The 19,885-nt window shown below is 45.4% G+C and overlaps 1 protein-coding gene across 1 annotated transcript in view; it reads left to right on the forward strand.

Annotated features, from left to right (window-relative positions):
• Positions 1-16,787: 16,787 nt before the first annotated feature.
• Positions 16,788-19,885, forward strand: part of LOC123114978 (protein ACCELERATED CELL DEATH 6-like) — a 4,953-nt gene continuing 1,855 nt past the window's right edge. The window contains 1 exon segment of the mRNA XM_044536312.1: positions 16,788-17,818. Within this exon segment, the coding sequence (XP_044392247.1) occupies positions 16,788-17,818 (1,031 nt within the window).

Raw genomic sequence — 19,885 nt, forward strand, 5'->3', positions numbered from 1 at the left:
CTCCCACGGAACGTGGACGTGTGCATCACGTCTCAGCCAGAAACGCTCATGATGATCCGGATGTCGTTCTTGGTACACTCCTTGTCAATTGTCATTCAGCATCGGTTCTGTTTGATACTGGAGCATCTCACTCCTTCATTTCTGAAAGCTATGCTAACTTGCACAACATGTCATTTTGTGATATGCCCTCTCCACTAGTCATTCAAACTCCTGGATCCAAATGGCAAACTTCTAGTGTAAGCCATGGTAACGAAATCCTTGTAGACAGACTTGTATTCCTTGCATCACTTATAGCCCTCAAGTCTACAGATATTAACATCATCTTGGGTATGGACTGGATGACAGCTCATTATGCCAAGATTGATTGTTACACCAGGTCCGTTCAGCTTACACACCCATCTGGCAAGATAGTCACTGTCTCCACTAGAGTTGCAAGGCATCAGCTCTATTCTCTTAATGCCAGCCCTCTTCCAGACCTTTAAGATATCCCGGTAGTCCGTGACTTTCCGGATGTCTTTCCAGAGGAACTGCCAGGTGTTCCACCTGACAGAGATGTAGAGTTCGTCATAGATCTTATCCCAGGAACCGCTCCAATCTCCAGGAGACCCTACAAGATGGCACCCTTAGAACTAGTCGAGCTTAAGAAACAACTTGATGAGTCCTTGCAAAAGGGTTTCATCCGTCCTAGTTCTTCTCCTTGGGCTTGCCCCGTCCTCTTCGTCAAGAAGAAGGATGGTACGGACCGGATGGTTGTAGATTATCGTCCCGTTAATTTGGTCACGATAAAGAACAAGTATCCGCTCCCCAGGATCAACGATCTGTATGATCAGCTCGCTGGATCCTCAGTCTTCTCCAAGATGGATTTGAGGTTAGGCTACCACCAAATCAAGATCAGAAGCAGGGACATTCCTAAAACGGCTTTTGTCACTCGTTATGGTCAGTACGAGTACACCGTCATGTCCTTCGGTCTAACCAACGCCCCAGCTACTTTCTCCCGCTTGATGAACTCGATCTTCATGGAGTACCTAGATAAGTTCGTCGTGGTTTACCTCGATGATATTCTTATTTACTCGAAGAACGAGGAAAAGCATGCCGAACATCTTAGACTTGTGTTAGAAAAACTCAGAGAGCATCGCCTTTATGCCAAGTTCTCCAAGTGTGAATTTTGGTTGCCAGAAGTGACCTACCTAGGCCACGTAATCTCTGGTAAGGGCATTGCTGTCAATCCCGAGAGAGTTAAGGCCGTTCTTGATTGGACTCCACCTGAAACCGTTAAACAAGTTAGGAGTTTCCTTGGTCTAGCCAGCTATTGTCGCCGCTTTGTTGAAAACTTCTCCAAAGTAGCTAAACCCCTCACGGAACTTCTCAAGAAAGATAAAAAGTTTGAGTGGTCCCCACAGTGTGAGTACAGCTTTCAGGAACTGAAAAGACGCCTGACTTCTGCTCCCATACTTGTGCCACCGGATTTCACTAAAGACTTTGTTATCTACTGCGACGCCTCACGACAGGGACTAGGTTGCATTCTTATGCAGGATCGTCATGTGATTGCCTATGCATCTCGACAGTTGCATCCACATGAGGAGAATTATCCTACACATGATCTAGAACTTGCAGCCGTAGTCTATGCACTCAAGACCTGGCGACATTACCTTCTTGGTAAACGTTGCGAGATCTACACCGATCACCAGAGTCTCAAGTATATCTTCACCCAACCAGATTTGAACCTTAGGCAAAGACGTTGGTTGGAGTTGATCTCAGATATGATCTAGGGATTACCTACACCCCAGGCAAAGCTAATGTCATGGCTGATGCGCTAAGCCGTAAATCCTATTGCAACAATCTCATGTTGCAGCAGGGCCAACCACTTCTCCATGAGGAATTTTGTAAGCTTAACCTTCACATAGGTCCTCACGGATTCCTTTCTACCTTGGTGGCGAAACCTGATCTTGAGGATCGGATTATCGCAGCTCAAAAGCAGGATACGGGAATTTCCCGGATCAAGAGAAACATTAAGAAGGGAGTTGGTGGATGTTTCTCTATGGATGATCGTGGTGTTGTTTTCTTTGAGAATCACTTGGTGGTTCCCAAGAATCAACATCTGCGACAATTGATTCTTAAGGAGGCGCATGAATCTCCTCTCACGATTCATCCCGGTAGTACTAAGATGTATCAGGACCTACGCCAGAGGTTCTGGTGGACTAGGATGAAGAGAGAAATTGCTCAGTTTATCGCTAGCTGTGACGTTTGTCGTCGCGTTAAGGCAGAGCATCAAAGACCTGCTGGCACCCTTCAGCCTTTAGCTATTCCTGAGTGGAAATGGGATAAAGTTGGTATGGACTTCATCACCGGCTTTCCCAGGACCAAGAAAGGGAATAATGCTATCTTCGTAGTCATTGATCGTCTATCTAAAGTGGCGCACTTCCTTCCTGTTCGAGAGAGTATCACTGCTAGTCAGCTCGCTGACTTATATATTTCTCGAATAGTGTCAGTTCATGGTGTTCCACTAGAGATCAATTCAGACCGTGGCAGTCTTTTCACTTCTCATTTCTGGGAGAGTTTCCAAACTGCCATGGGAACCCATCTTTCCTTCAGTACCGCTTTCCACCCTCAGTCGAGTGGTCAGGTGCAAAGGGTCAATCAAATTCTCGAAGACATGCTTAGAGCTTGCATTATTTCATTCGGTATGGATTGGGAGAAATGTCTTCCTTTTGCCGAGTTTGCTTATAACAATAGCTATCAATCCAGTCTCAAGAAAGCTCCTTTTGAGATTCTCTATGGACGAAGGTGTCGAACACCATTGAACTGGTCAGAAACCGGTGAAAGACAATTCTTTGGACCGTACATGATCCAGGAGGCAGAAGAGCAAGTTCGCATCATTCGTGAGAATTTGAAAACAGCCCAGTCTCGTCAAAAGAGCCAGTATGATCGTCATCATAAGGAGATGACTTATGAAGTTGGTGACAAAGCTTACCTTCGGGTTACTCCTTTGAAGGGTACCCATCGTTTCGGTATCAAGGGCAAGTTGGCTCCTCGTTACATTGGTCCCTTTCGCATTCTCGCTAAACGAGGAGAGGTTGCCTACCAGTTGGAACTACCCCCACACCTTTCTCGAGTCCATGATTTCTTCCACGTCTCTCAACTCAGGCGTTGTTTCTCGGATCCTATCCGCGGAGTGGACCACGAAACGCTTGATCTCCAAGATAACCTCACATACCGAGAGTACCCGGTTCGCATTCTTGATCAAGCAGAGCGCGTCAGTCGACGTCATAACATCAAGTTTCTAAAGATTCAGTGGTCTCATCATTCTGAGAGAGAAGCTACTTGGGAACGAGAAGATCGTCTTCGACTGGAGTACCCCACCTTCTTTCCGTCGACCCCTGAATCTCGGGACGAGATTCTTTCAAGTGGGGGCAAGTTGTCACATCCCTAGTTCTGGTATGGTCAAGGCTAGCTAGTCATGTGTGCATCATGTTTAAATTCCATTTAAATTTGAAATGGGGAATTGTGAAACCCTCAGAATCATCTCTAAAATGGCCCAAACAAAAGGTGCTCCAAAAAGGTCCAAGAAAATGCTCATGTTGCTCTCTGAAAATATTGGACAGAGATAAAAATCAAACCAATATTTTTAGGAGCTCATAAGTATTTATTTTGGGCATTTGGATTAATCCAGTAATTATTTTTCCTTGGATATATAAATGTTATATATATAATATATGTCCAAAAATTATGTCATTTATTAAGGAGCTCTGGAATAATATAACTAGCTTCTATAAAAATTGGCATAAGGAAATAAAATGATTTAATATTATTATTAAATCAAAACAGATGTCAGAAAATAGAAAAGATAAAAAAAAGAAAAACCTACCTGGACTCACCCGCGGCCGGGCACTGTGCGGCCTGGCCTAGCCCAGCGGCCCAGCAGGCCGGCCCAGCCAGCTGGACGTGCCAATCGTCCCCTTCCTCGCGCCAGGAGGACAGGGGCACGCGCCGGCGCGCGCGGCCACGCGTCCGGGCGGGGCCACGTCCCCCGCCACCTCCTGCTTCTCCCCCTCGTTGTCTGGACGTCCTGGACGACGCCACGCGCCGCCCGCACCACTCTGTCTCTCTCCCCTGGCCTCCCCTCCTCTCCCTCGCTCTTTCTCGTGCGATGTCCGAACACCACCGTCGCCGCAGCTCGTCGCCGTCGTAGCCACCGCCTCCCCCTCGCCTCTCCGACACGCGCAGAAGCTCCGACACATCGCCGGCTACCTCCCCATCAAGCCACGCGCCTCGGGAGGCCCTGGAGCGCCGCCATCGCCATCGTCTTCGTCACCGGCTGCCCGAGATCGCCGACGACACTCCGGTCGGACCAGTGCTTCCCCGAGCCTGCCGAAGCCTCCATCGAGACCGTTGTGAGATCCTGCCCCGTTCCCCTCTCTCCGTTCTCCTCCTCGCACGTCGTAGCGACTGCACCTAGCTCGACCGCACCCGCCGCCGCCTGTGCTCGCCGCCGACGCGCCTCCGGTGACCATTTGGTCCACCGGGCGTGTCCATCACCCTCGCCGCATCACGCAAGCACACACCAGCATGCTAACTCCCCCGCACGCGCAGCACAGCGCCGCTCGCGCCTCACCCGAACTCCGGCGGCCGCAACCGAGCTCGCCGCCGTCGACTCCGGCCATCCCAGGCCCAGCCACGGCCACCGCCCGACGCGCCATCGAGCTAGCTCTCCAACGCGCCTAGCCGCGTGTCATTTGGAGCACCACAGAGGAAACCCGGGGCACAAGTACGCCGCGGATCTCGCCGGCGACTAACCGCCGGCGGGTTTGACTTGTTTGACCTGGGGTTTGACCCCCCCAGGGTCACTGACGCGTGGGCCATGCCCCTGTTTAGTTTAGGTGCTAGTTTAGTTAGCGCTAATTAACTCTGTTAATTAGTTGTCTCACTGACAGGTGGGCCCAAGCCCTAATTAACCTAGGTTAGTGCTAACCTAACACTAACTAACTCTGTTAGTTAGATGTTACACTGACATGTGGGTCCCAGCCGTCAGGTTTGACCTGGGCTGGCGCCTTTGACCTGCTGACGCAGGCATGACATCATGCTGACGCAATTATTTATTTTCTAGATTTAAATTAAATCAGGAAATTCCAGAAAATGATATAAACTTCAAAAAATCATAGAAATTCAACTGTAGCTCAGATTGAAATAATTTATATATGAAAAATTATCAGAAAAATGCAATCTTTCCATCTGTACTAGTTCCATGCATGACAAACCAACTTATACCTACTGTATAAGTGAAAACATGTCAATGGCATTTTTAAGAGCTTAATTTGAAGTTGCATTTGAACCCTTGATTCAAATGGACTTCATCCAATTTGATTACTAGTTGCATTAGCTCAAACAACATCACATCTTCATGCCATGTTCATGCATCATATTGTTGCATATGCTTGTGCTTTGATTGTTGGCACCGTTCCTTCTCGATAGGTCCTGCTCCGAAGAGTGCTCGAGAGTACCTGTCTGTGAAGCAGTGCCTCCTCTGTTGATCTACCAGGCAAGCAAACCCCCTTGTTCATTCCGATACAATCCTACTCTCTTGCTCCTGCTCTCAGTTATTGCATTAGGACAACAACGATTCATCTGCTACTTTGTGCTGCGGTAGTTGAACCCATTCCTCTGCATGACCTATCATTGCCACAGTAAATAGTTGAAACCCACTAGCATGTGTAGGAGTTGATTGAGCCCATGTTTTGTTCCTACCATGCTATGCCTCCTATTTCTTAGAGTTGTGTCAGGTCTGATTCATTGGGAATGAATAGGAGTGTTATGAGTTGTTCTGGTGCTGAGAGTTAAGTGTGTGAACATGATTTGGTAAAGGTAGCGGTGACAGGCCATGTAGGAGTACATGGTGGGTTGTCTCACTGGAACCGTCCTTAAGCACTGAGTTCTATGTTTGTTGTCCAATGACTCGATACTACCACACATTGGGCTCCGGGCGCTCCAAGCCCTCTCGACTTATTAACCAACTTGATCTCTGTCCAGGAGTCGCAACTAGTTTCTGGTGTTTGTAGGTAGTGTTAGTATTCTACCAAGTGGCACCCGGCCAGGTGGGCTTGGGACAGACTAGGCACAGTGGCACGGTGTACCAAGTGGCACCCGGAAGGTGGGCTTGGGAACCCTGCTCACATCGTTTGGGGCCGTGAGCGACACCCCGGCCAGATCTCCTTGCGGATGGAACCCGAATAGGCGATAAACCTGGGCTAGAGTCTTGTGTGGTTAGTCAGGTCGTGGCCGACTCCCTTGCCAGGCTTCCGCTTGAAGGTTGCCGAGATACACGACGTGTACATGGTGGTAAGTGGCGAGAGCGTGTGTGAAGAAGTACACCCCTGTAGGGTTAACATGATCTATTCGAATAGCCGGGTCCGCGGATATGGACTTCTTGGATGCTTACATGGTACATAGACAACTTGAAGTGGATACTATAAAATGCTCAAGACAAGTGTGAGTGCTATGGATGGCCTTCTCGTAGGGAGACGGGGATGAATCCATAGTAGTGTATTGAGTGGTGATTAGTGGACTCGTGTGCGCCATATCACCTCAAAGAAGTTCTGGTAGTCGTAGAACAGGATAGCCACAGAGTCAAAGCTGGCTTGTTGCAACTAAACCCCACATTACCCTCTTGATACAAATGCATGTATGATAGGATCTAATGTAAGTCTTGCTGAGTACCTTTGTACTCATGTTGCTTTATTTATGTTTTTGCAGCGGAGACTTCGGTCTTGCTAGTGTTCTCGTGGACTTCGACAAGTAGCTTGTACCTCAGCTACGATCTTGATCGGATGTTGTAGATAGTCAGGCTCTTCAGCCTTTTTCTTTTGTAGATGTTTGTACCCAGACATGTAATGCTTCCGCTTGTTGCTTGTATGCTCTGTATGATGGGTCTTGTGACCCCTGTTTGCAATAAATGCTATGATGGCTCTTCTGAGCCTTTATCTATATGAGTAGTTGAGTTATGCTGTGATGCCATGTTGTACAGCACATACTTGCATGGTATGCGTACGTGTAATGTGTATTGCTATGTGTGGGATCTGACTATCTAGTTTTTTATCCTTAGTAGCCTCTCTTACCGGGAAATGTCTCCTAGTGCTTCCACTGAGCCATGGTAGCGTGCTACTGCTCCGGAACACTTAGGCTGGCCGGCATGTGCCCTTCTTCGTTCCTGTGTCTGTCCCTTCGGGGAAATGTCACGCGATGAACACCGGAGTCCTGTTAGCCCGCTACAGCCCGGTTCACCGGAGTCCTGTTAGCCCAGTGCTACAGCCTGGATTCACTCGCTGATGACCGACACGTTCGATGCTGGGTCATGGATGCCTGTCCCTGTAAGTTTGTGCCACTTTGGGTTTACGACTAGCCATGTCAGCCCGGGCTCCTTATCATATGGATGCTAGCGACACTATCATATACGTGTGCCAAAAGGCGCAAACGGTCCCGGGCAAAGGTAAGGCGACACCCGTGGGGATACCGTGCGTGAGGCCGCAAAGTGATATGAGGTGTTACATGCTAGATCGATGTGGCATTGAGTCCGGGTCCTGACATAACCTTTCAGAGCAAGAAGTAGAAATATTATTGAAAACTCTGAAGAAGGACCGAGCAGCTATTGGATATACTCTGGATGATCTCAAGGGCATTAGTCCCACATTATGCCAACACAAAATTACAGTGTAGAAAAGATGCCAAACCAGTTAGAGATCCTCAACGACGACTAAATCCCAAGATGAAGGAAGTGGTAAGAAAGGTGATACTAAAGCTCCTTGAGGCAGGTATAATTTATCCCGTTGCTGATAGTGAATGGTTAAGCCCTGTCCATTGTGTTCCTAAAAGGGGAGGTATTACCATTGTTCCTAACGACAAAGATGAATTGATCCCGCAAAGAATTATTACAGGTTATAGGATGGTAATTGATTTCTGTAAGTTAAATAAAGCTACTAAGAAAGATCATTACCCTTTACCTTTTATTGATCAAATGCTACAAAGACTATCCAAACACACTCATTTCTGCTTTCTAGATGGTTATTCTGGTTTCTCTCATATACCTGTGTTAGCGACGGATCAATCTAAAACTACTTTTACTTGCCCTTTTGGTACTTTTGCTTATAGACGTATGCCTTTCGGTTTATGTAATGCACCTGCTACCTTTCAAAGATGCATGATGGCTATATTCTTTGATTTTTGTGAAAAGATTTGTGAGGTATTGATGGATGACTTTTCCGTTTATCGATCCTCTTTTGATGATTGTTTGAGCAATCTTGATCGAGTTTTGCAGAGATGCGAAGACACTAGTCTCGTCCTGAATTGGGAAAAGTGTCACTTTATGGTTAATGAAGGCATTGTCTTGGGGCACAAGATTGCCGAGAGAGGTATTGAAGTTTATAAAGCCAAAGTTGATGCTATTGAAAAGATGCCATGTCCCAAGGACATAAAAGGTATAAGAAGTTTCCTTGGTCATGCCGGTTTTTATAGGAGGTTCATTAAGGACTTTTCTAAAATCTCTAGGCCTCTGACTAATTTATTGCAAAAAGATATTCCTTTTGTCTTTGATGATGATTGTGTAAAAGCATTTGAAATAATTAAGAAAGCTTTGATCACCGCACCTATTGTTCAGCCACCTGATTGAAATTTAACTTTTGAAATTATGTGCGATGCTAGTGATTATGTTGTAGGTGTTCTTCTAGGGTAAAGAGTTGATAAGAAATTGAATGTTATCCAGTATGCTAGTAAGACTCTTGACACTGCCCAGAGAAATTATGCTACTACTGAAAAAGAATTCTTAGCAGTTGTGTTTTCATGTGATAAGTTTAGACCTTATATTGTTGATTCCAAAGTTACTATTCACACTGATCATGCTGCTATTAAATATCTTATGGAAAATAAAGATGCTAAGCCTAGGCTCATTAGATGGGTTCTCCTGCTCCAAGAATTTGATTTGCATATTATTGATAGAAAGGGAGCTGAGAACCCCGTTGCAGACAACTTGTCTAGGTTAGAGAATGTTCTTGATGACCCACTGCCTATTGACGATAGCTTTCCTGATGAACAATTAGCGGTCATTAATGCTTCTTGTAATGCTCCTTGGTATGCTGATTATTCCTAGTTTCACATACCAGCAAAAGAAAAAGTTCTTTTATGATTTAAGACCTTACTTCTGGGATGATCCACACCTTTATAAAGAAGGAGTAGATGGTGTTATTAGATGTTGTGTGCCTGAGCATGAACAGAAACAGATCCTACGCAAGTGTCATTCTGAATCCTATGGAGGACACCACGCTAGAGATAGAATTGCACACAAGGTACTACAATCTGGTTTTTATTGGCCTACTCTCTTCAAAGATGCTCGTAAGTTTGTCTTATCTTGTGATGAATGTCAAAGAATAGGTAACATTAGTAGACGTCAAGAAATGCCTATGAATTACTCTCTTGTTATTGAACCCTTTGATGTTTGGGGCCTTGATTATATGGGACCTTTTCCTGCCTTTAATGGTTATACACATATTTTAGTTGTTGTTGATTACGTTACTAAGTGGGTAGAAGCTATTCCAACTAGTAGTGCTGATCATAACACTTCTATTAAAATGCTTAAAGAAGTTATTTTTCCGAGGTTTGGAGTCCCTAGATATCTTATGACTGATGGTGGTTCACACTTTATTCATGGTGCTTTCCGTAAGATGCTTGCTATGTATGATGTTAATGATAGAATCGCATCTCCTTATCATCCGCAGTCTAGTGGTCAAGTAGAGTTGAGCAATAGAGAGCTCAAATTAATTTTGCAAAAGACAGTGAATAGATCTAGAAAGAATTGGTCCAAAAAACTTGATGATGCATTATGGGCCTATAGAACTGCATACAAAAATCCTATGGGTATGTCTTCATATAAGATGGTTTATGGAAAAGCGTGTCATTTACCTCTTGAACTTGAACGTAAAGCATATTGGGCTATTAAAGAGCTCAACTATGACTTCAAACTTGCCAGTGAGAAGAGGTTGTTTGATATTAGCTCACTTGATGAATGGAGAACCCAAACTTATGAGAATGCCAAGTTATTCAAAGAAAAAGTCAGACGCTGGCATGACAAGAGGATACAAAATCGTGAGTTTAACGTAGGAGATTATGTGTCATTATTCAACTCTCATTTAAGATTTTTTGCAGGAAAACTTCTCTCTAAATGGGAAGGTCCTTACGTTATTGAGGAGGTCTATTGTTCTGGTGCCATAAAAATCAACAACTTCAAAGGCACAAGTCCAAGGGTGGTAAACGGTCAAAAAATTAAACATTATATTTCAGGTAATCCTATCAATGTTGAAACTAATATTATTGAAACCGTAACCCCGGAGGAATACCTAAGGGACACTTTCCAGAATGTTCCAGACCCCGAAAAGGAATAGGTATGTGGTACGGTAAGTAAACCGACTCAAAAACAACTCCAATGGCAATTTTTATCAGTTTTGGAATATTTAAGAATTTTCGGAAGAAAGCAGTAGTCCGAAAGGACACGAGGCCCCCACGAGAGTGGAGGGCGCCCCCCCCCCTATTGGGCGCGCCCCCCTGTCTCGTGGGCAACTCGTGTGCCTCCCGGACTCCGTTTTCTTGCACGTTACGTATTTTGGTCGGTAAAAAGTCATTATATATACCTCCAAAGGTTTTGAACATCGTATCACGCAAATATCCTCTGTTTTCATTTTGAGCTATTTCTGTTTCAGATCTAGAGCATCATGTCGTCTCCAAGCGCTCCCACTGACAATTTGGAGGATAGTACCGTGTGCTCATGTGGCCTTGCACGTCTTGTAGGTCGAGAGAGAGAGAGAGAGATTCAACACTAGGCGGTGAAGGCGTTGTCTCGTGTGCTGTGCCTTTCACTGGCTGCTTCCCACAATGTTGCTGTGTGCGCGCTGCTTTGTTCATGAAAGTGCTTTTAGCGCAAGCCGTTCTATTGTTACTTCTGAATAAATTATAGTGCCCCTTGCAACATTGCAACGGGAGAGCTGGGAGGGTGGCCTGTAAGACGATATGGGAAGCGTAGAACCCTTTGCTCGGGCCGCACTTGTATATATAGAGGCAATGTCGTGGCTTACAAGATGAGATCGAGAGAGATCGATCGTTACAGGAAACGATCATTACAGAAGGATTGCGAGGAGAGCTAACAGAAGAAGAGATAGAGAAGGGTACAAGATTTAAACAAGATACCTATCCCTATACAACTCTATCTCTAACCAACTATTTCAACACTCCCCCTCAATCTAAACCTTATGAAATTTTGCTAAGGTTAAGATTGTACTTGAACTCATCCAACCTTCTCATGGTGAGAGGTTTTGTAAACCCATCAGCAAGTTGATCTCCAGTAGGTATAAACCGAATGTCCAGTAGCTTTCGAGCTACCCTTTCTCTGACAAAATGAAAATCAACCTCAATGTGTTTTGTGCGTGCATGAAAGACCGGATTGGTTGAGAGATAGGTTGCACCAATATTATCACACCATAATCTCGCAGCCCGTGGAGCTTTGATCCCAAGCTCATAGAGTAATGTCTGTATCCACATTACTTCAGCTGTAGCATTTGCTAGGGCCTTGTATTCAGCCTCTGTACTTGATCTAGAAACAGTTGCTTGCTTTCTTGCACTCCAAGACACAAGATTTGTTCCCAGAAAAACAGCAAAACCACCTGTAGACCTTCTGTCATCAGCACATCCTGCCCAGTCAGCATCAGAGTAAGCAGTAACAAGCATAGAAGAGGACTTGGTAATCTGGAGCCCAAGTCCTTCTGAAAATTTTAGATATCTGAGAATTCTCTTCACTGCAGTCCAATGAGTAGTTCTGGGTGCATGCAAGTATTGACAGACCTTATTTACTGAATAGGAAATATCAGGACGTGTAAGTGTTAAATACTGTAGAGCACCTACAACACTTCTATAATTTGTTGCATCTTCTGACCCAAGTGCTTCTCCACATTCAACTGTAAGCTTTTCTGAGGTAGAGATTGGTGTACTTACAGGCTTGCAATGCTCCAATCCCACTCTTCTGAGAATATCATTAGTATATTTTTCCTGAGAGAGAAGTATACCATCTTTAATTTTCTTTACCTCAATTCCCAAAAAATAGTGAAGATCACCCAAGTCCTTGAGAGCAAACTCTAGCTTCAGATCCTTAAGTAGACAGATAGTGGCATCTGAGCTTGAACTAGCAACAATTATATCATCAACATAAACAAGCACAAAGATAGTGATATTCCCTTTGTTATAAAAGAATAAGGAAGTATCTGCCTTAGATGGTGTGAACCCAAGATGTTGTAACTGCATGCTTAACCTGGAATACCAAGCTCGTGGGGCTTGTTTCAAACCATATAATGCTTTGTCCAACTTACGTACATACTGTGGTGTGCTTTGATTCTCATATCCCGGTGGTTGCCGCATGAACACTTCTTCCTCAAGAACACCATGAAGAAATGCGTTCTGGACATCTAGCTGTCTTAAACTCCAACCTCTGGAAATTGCAATAGACAAGACAAGTCGAATAGTAGCTGACTTAACAACAGGGCTAAAGGTATCTTCATAATCAATTCCAAACCTTTGTTTAAACCCTTTTGCAACTAATCTTGCCTTATACCTGTCTATGCTTCCATCAGACTTTCTCTTTATTTTATATACCCACTTACAATCAATGATATTGTTGCCATGTTTCGGTGGTACTAAATGCCATGTCTTATTTTTCATAAGTGCATTATACTCATTATCCATAGCTTCCTTCCACTCTTTATTTTCAAGGGCATCATGCAAATTGATTGGTTCACCAGTAGTGGTAAGAAAAGCTCATTTGAGTTTGTCATACCTTATTGTACCATCATTATATTGTTTCTCCTTAACAATACCTGACCGAGACCTTGTATTTCGGCGAAAGGGCGTAGGCACAGGAGCAGTTTCTGCAGATGGTGCATGCGATCCGGGCGAAGCAGAACCAACCACAGAAGATCCGGCCCTCTCACGATCCGAGACAACCAGCGAGCCAGCCAGCTCCTGATCCGAGGAAGATCTGTCCTCGTGCGTACGATCGGCCGCACATCCACGGTCTGCCTGGACCCGCAGAGAGGCTGCGTTGGGTGACGCACCCGCGCACCCGTGGTCCACCTGGACCCGCTGAGACGTGGCATCGGGTGACTGGGCCTCTCCAGCTCCTGGGTTGGCGCGCCTGTCGTGTGGGCTCGTGGGCGAATCTGGACCAGTGGGATCCACTTGGTCGGGACGGTCGGCCACCAGCCTGCATGCAGCCGCGTGCACGGGTGGAAGATCCACCTGGGATCCCGCGCTGTCAGCGAAGGCAGATCTGGCGGGCGAATCTGCCTGGGATCTCCCGCTATCAGCTGGATCAGCGTGGGTTTCCGCACCTGTTTTGTTTGTTTCCTCATACATGAAATGACGCCCAGAATTAGCACAAGTATCAACAGAAATAGAATTTTCTTTGGATTTTTGCACATGATCAGGTTCAGTTAACGCGCCCCCGTGATCATAGTCTGGTAGAAGTGCAATCTCAGCACGAAGCAAGGCGCCAGCATTGGGATGAAGTTTGGAAAAAGGAAAGACAGTTTCGTCAAAAACAACATCGCGAGATATGTAGATGCGTCCAGTAGCAATCTCAAGGCACTTATAGCCTTTGTGAAGATTGCTATAGCCAAGGAAAACACATTGTGTAGACCTAAACTCAAGCTTGTGGCGATTGTAAGGACGTAAATTAGGATAGCAAGCACATCCAAAGGTTTTGAGATAGTTATAATCAGGTTTTTGATTGTACAACCGCTCTAATGGAGTAGAATTGCCAATGACTCTACTGGGAAGACGATTAATAAGATAAGTGGCGGTGATAAAAGCTTCATCCCAATATTTGAGGGGCATGGACGCATGAGCTAAAAGAGAGAGACCGACTTCAACGATGTGGCGGTGTTTGCGCTCAGCAGACCCGTTCTGTTGATGGGCATGGGGACAAGACACATGATGAGCTATCCCAATGCTACGAAAGAAGGAGTTGAGTTTCTCATACTCCCCTCCCCAGTCACTTTGGACGGAAAGGATTTTTCTATCAAATTGACGCTCAACAAGTTTCTGAAATTCTTGGAAGATAGAGAAAACTTCGGATTTATATGTAAGCAAATATATCCAAGTGAACTTGCTATAATCATCAATGAAACTGGCATAATACTTTTTTCTGCCAAAGGAGTCTCGAGCATGACCCCATACATCACTGAAAATAAGTTCTAACGGAGCATGATACACACTAATTGACTTGGGATAAGGAAGCTGATGGCTCTTGGCACATTGGCAAGCTTCACACACAGACTCATTATTTTGACTATGAGACAAAAGAAGTTTGTCTTTATTGACTATTTGTTTGACGATGACTGAAGACGGATGTCCTAGACGTTGATTCCACCGTGCCAAAGAGAGCTTGATGACGGAGTGGACTTGACGACGCCTGCGACCTAGTGCTCCGGATGGAATTGGGTAGAGTCCTCCAACGCATCTACCGTGATGAAGGAGTTCCCTCGTTGCCCGATCCTTGATGAAAAAATAACGAGGGTGAGTCTCAAAGAAGACATTATTATCGGTGGCTAAATGAGACATGGAGGCAAGATTCTTGTCTGCTTGTGGAACATGAAGTATATCTCGAAGAACTAGATGTAGGGGAATTAATAGAACCTTGACCGATGTGAAAAATATCCATACCTCCACCGCTTGCGGTGTGAATCTGGTCACCGCCATGGTAGCGCTCGCGAAGAGCAAGCTGCTCGAGCTCATTGGTCACATGATCCGTAGCGCCAGAGTCCACGTACCAGACACCCTCGCCGCCGCCCTGTTCACGCATGGCAGCAGCGACATGGCAGGCGTCAGGCACGTAGTCTTCGTCGTACCGATGCCAACAGTCGATCACTTCATGGCCAGACTTCTTGCAAAGCTGGCAACGAGGGCGACCACGTGAGGACGAACAGCGTCCGTTGTTGTTGTTGAAGCCGCCGCCGCCGTTAGTGTTGTAGCCGCCACCGCCGTTGGAGCCAGAGCCCCCACCAGAGCGCGCGCCGTCACCCTGGGGAGCGCCGCGCCCGCGCCCGCCGCCGCGTTGCCCCTGGTGACCGCGCCCACGGCCGCGGCCACGGGAGGCAGAGTTGACGGAGGATTGGCGAAGGTCGCCGCCATGCAGGAGGGTGAGGCGGGCATCAAAACTGAGCAGTTGGTTGTACAGCTCCTGGACGGTGATGGGCTCGACCCGGGCGGCAAGCGCAGAGACCACCGGGTTGTACTCCATGTCGAGGCCAGCGAGAATTTTGGAGACGATCTCCGGATCAGAGAGCGCCGCAGCAGTGCTTGCGACTTCATCGGTGAGACTTTTAATCTTGCCAAGGTAGTCAGACATGGACATGTTACCTTTCTTGAGGTTGGTGAGCTCGATTCGAGTGTTGATCGCCTGGGCTTGGCTTTGTGCAGCGAACATGGCGTGGATGGCGCGCCACACCTCGGCCGGTGTCTGGAGCGTGGCGACCTGTGCAAGGATCTCACGGGAAAAGGAACCCATCAAGTACCCTTGAAGTTGTTGCTGCTGTGCATACCAGAGGGATCGTGCAAAATTGACAACTTGTTCTTCTTTGCCGTCCTTGGTGATGGTGAGAGTGGCCGGCGGTGGCGGGCTCTTCTCGTCGAGGTGGTGCTCCATCTGTGCGCCTCTGATCTGAGGCAGCACGACGGCCTTCCAGAGCAGGAAGTTGCCCCTCGTCAGCTTCTTGTGGGGCGGCGATCCGAGGGAGGTGGTATTGGTGGTGGAGGAGGAGGCAAAGGTGGAAGATGAGGAGGTGGTGAGTGCACCCATGGTGCTTGCGGTCATGGCAGCGGTGGTGGTGGACATGATCTCGGTCGCCGGCGGTAGCTAGATGCAATCTCTTTCGATCTAATGAGGAAGAGGCTCTGTTACCATGTAAGACGATATGGGAAGCGTAGAACCCTTTGCTCGGGCCGCACTTGTATATATAGAGGCAATGCCGTGGCTTACAAGATGAGATCGAGAGAGATCGATCGTTACAGGAAACGATCGTTACAGAAGGATTGCGAGGAGAGCTAACAGAAGAAGAGATAGAGAAGGGTACAAGATTTAAACAAGATACCTATCCCTATACAACTCTATCTCTAACCAACTATTTCAACATGGCCTCCCATTGTCCAAAAAGAAAAAAGAAAAAAACAATAATTGAAGACGTTGTACTCCTGGTGCGTTTGTAGAAGAGGGAACGATAGATCTCCACCGACGGCAATGCTTCTGCTTAAAGAAGTTATATATGACACCCGGTCGACATTGACATTTTGGACGATAGCAGCGTGTTCATGTGGCCTTGCACATCTCGAGGACGTCGTGAAGATAGATTACAGGAGTAGGTTTATAGACCCAATGTTCATGTCTCCTTGCACGTCTCGAGGTCATCATCAAGATAGACTAATACAAGAGCAGGTTTAGAGCAAGTGTTCATGTGGCCTTGCACATGTTCAGTGCCCATAACGCCATTTGCCCCGAAAGAGGCTCCACCAGGTCACCAACTCACCATCAAGCCAGAAACAATTCATTACGACTTGGGAGCGAGAGAGCAACTAATTAAAAACACAACTTGGTTAAACGGAGAAGAGAGAAGACTTCACACTTGTACAACTTTTAAGAGTGCGCCCATACACGAGTTGGGAGCACTACCAACCTCACTCACTTCATCCAACTATCAAACCACACACTGGCCATGGACGCCAAGCCGATGGTGGCCACTGACCGTGGCGATGTCAAGAAGTTGAAGGATCTGCTGAACCAGGAGGATGCCATGGCGATGGTTGTGGTGACGGCGACGAGCAAGAAGCCTCCCGGGGAGGACCAACCCCCTGCCGGTAACATTATCAACCCCCTACTTCTGGCATCTGCGCGTGGGGGCTCCTGGGAAGCGCTGAATCTCCTTCTGGAGAGGGAAGACGCAAAAAAGCCACAAATGATGGTTCCTACTCGCAAGTTTCTTCAGTTGATAGCGAGAAGCAGCAGCGCCCAGGGAAGAATCCCGGTGTCAGCTGCTGGTGATGTAGAAGAGGGCGTCGACGACCAGCCTGTATCTTCGGTTGCAGCTGGAGCACTCCTCAAGGGCCTCACCCCTCAAGGGGATACTGCACTGCATGTGGTCACCAATGGAGGGGGCCGAAATTTCTTGAAGTATGCGGGCATCATCTGTAACAGGGACAAGAGAATCCTGTTTTCCAGGAATCACAATGGCGACACACCGTTACATCGTGCTGCCAGAGTTGGGCAACCCAGAATGGTTTCTTATCTCATTCATCTAGCTGCTCGTGAAGGTGCCGACACGAAGCTCCGGTTTTTGAGAATGGAAAATAACCGTCACGAGACGGCCCTCCACCAGGCTGTACGATTTGAATACGGTAGAGGTCTGCGTTATGAGGAGAAGGAAGCATTTATTGGTGCTGCTGACCCCGCCAGAGAAGAAAAGAATAAGCGTGACGAGATAGGGGGTGTCCTAAATGAAGACGGTAAAAGTCTGGGTGATGCGGAGGGCACACCAGAAGAAAGGAATATTGTGAAGCTGCTAATGGGTGCTGATGCCGAATTGGCTAATTATCCTGCAGATGGTGTTTCACCCTTGTATCTAGCCATCTTGCTGGGGAAGAGTACCATTGCACTGATTCTATATCATATGAGTCGTGGCAATCTCTCCCATTCCGGAGCAGATGGACAAAATGCCTTGCATGTTGCGGTTCTTCGGGACCGAGGTACGTACTCACTAAATGCATCTATTTTTAGAACTTGCCTGCCCATTAATTTTGACCAACCCTATGTAGGAGTGCATTAATTTCTATGGTTTAGTACATGCATGCAATTATCGGGACTTTCAATTTAAATATACTCCATGTAATTACCTTGCTTCGTCATATTATTAATACTATCTCATCCACAAAAATATATTTATTAATACCTATCTATATTATTTACTGCTACTAGCAAACATGCCTGCGCGTTGGAACATGGCAAAAAAAAAATCACCCCCTCGTACAAACCCTGGACAATATCAACAAATCCCTTGAGATCTCCACACAACAAACAACAACGTCATGGTTGAATATCATATTTACTCAAGTTAATGGTTGAGTATCATATATACTTAATTATAAAAATGATTAACATGCAAGATAATAGCATAATTAAAATATACACATTTTCTGAGGGATTTATATGTAACATGTTAGATTCGGAGTTAGGGTTTGAAAGATATGAATATTTTAAAAAGCATTTGAATTTGCACAAAAAGAGAAGTGGAAAAAAGGGACGTGATTGGGATTGAACCCGAGTCTAGTGAGTAGACAAGGGAGGTGTTTGCCACTATGCTAGCTATGTGGATGTGACATGTTAGGGACCACACTCTACATAACACAAACAAAACGGTCTATCCAGTGAAACAAAACATTTTTTCACTTATGGATGGCATAGTGGGTAATTATTGGTAATTTTTATGACGTATCGCCAAAAGCAATAGCCCCTTTATTATTAGGTATATAGATTTTGATGGCTATTTTGTTTTCTTTTGCGGGGAGGTTTTCAAGCTAAGTATGTCGTTTTCTTTCCCCGGAGGTTTCAAGCTAAGTATGCCGTTTTCTTTTGCGGGGAGATTTGAACCTAAGTATGTCGTTTTATCTCGCATGGAGGTTTTAAGTTATGTCGTTGCCCATCTATAAACAAGTAGCGGATTTGCTAATTCTCATCTTGACGAGAATTAACAAAGTCTCATCTAATTCTTACACTATTTCATTAACCAAACAAAAAAATAACTGAAAAATTCCCACAAATCTTCGTGTAAAATTTGAAGGTGTACGAGTTAGATGAGACATAGTTATTTCTCATCTAGATAAGAGCTAGTCACACCCAACCAGCAGTGTTTCACGCAATTGCATAGGAGAAGTCTTCACCCATATTTTTTCTAACTGGATGTGTGGTTTGTTTATGTTACTAGAGGATACCGCGCGCATTGTTGCGGGTTCTTAATGAAAATTTGGGTTGATAACATGAGAATTTTTGTAAATACATATGACTTGTTATATTTGATTATGTAGAGTTGTAAAATATTTATTGAATATATATAAGTAGAACCAATGAATGGAAAACATTATTCCATGCATGGTTGAGTATTGTGATGGATCTTTCTTCATGCATGGTTACACGTTGAGGTGCATCTTATCCCATTCATAACGGTATGATGAGGTGGCATGCTTGCATGTTGAGATAAATAAGTTAGTGAGGATCACTCTCTTATGTATACTAGGTGATTTCCTCGCGCATAGCGGCGGGAATTTGAAGATTAATTCCAAATGTATTATGTATGAAGAAAATGATCCAGATCAACAACTACTATTTTTTAATGCAGAAATGTCCCATACTTGCATTATGTGTAAACAAAGAGTATGCATGTGGTTTATATGGGGTTGCAAAATAGTGTTAGTGAATGCTGACATGGTACAATTTGTGAGGTGAAAAGCCGCATGCTAAGAGAATTGACTTAGTGAGGATCAACTATTTAAGAATAGTAGATTGGATTAGTTTAGTATACGCACATAATTAAAGATCACATAAAAGTGAGTCGCCAAATTTCTATTGTAGATGCTTTTTCTAGATTTATGTCATAATCTTACGTTGATGTAGGATAATATTTATTTATTAAGTGATTTTGATAAAGTTCTGTCTTCCAACATTTTCAGTATAATCTACCCATATCTTTCTCATCCACATATCTTTCTTCCCATTCTATCCTTGTTTTATTGGTATTACTTCAACTCTCTCTCTCTCTCTCTC

This window comes from Triticum aestivum, chromosome 5B (genome assembly GCF_018294505.1).
Source record: "Triticum aestivum cultivar Chinese Spring chromosome 5B, IWGSC CS RefSeq v2.1, whole genome shotgun sequence".
In the NCBI taxonomy this organism is placed as follows: domain Eukaryota; kingdom Viridiplantae; phylum Streptophyta; class Magnoliopsida; order Poales; family Poaceae; genus Triticum; species Triticum aestivum.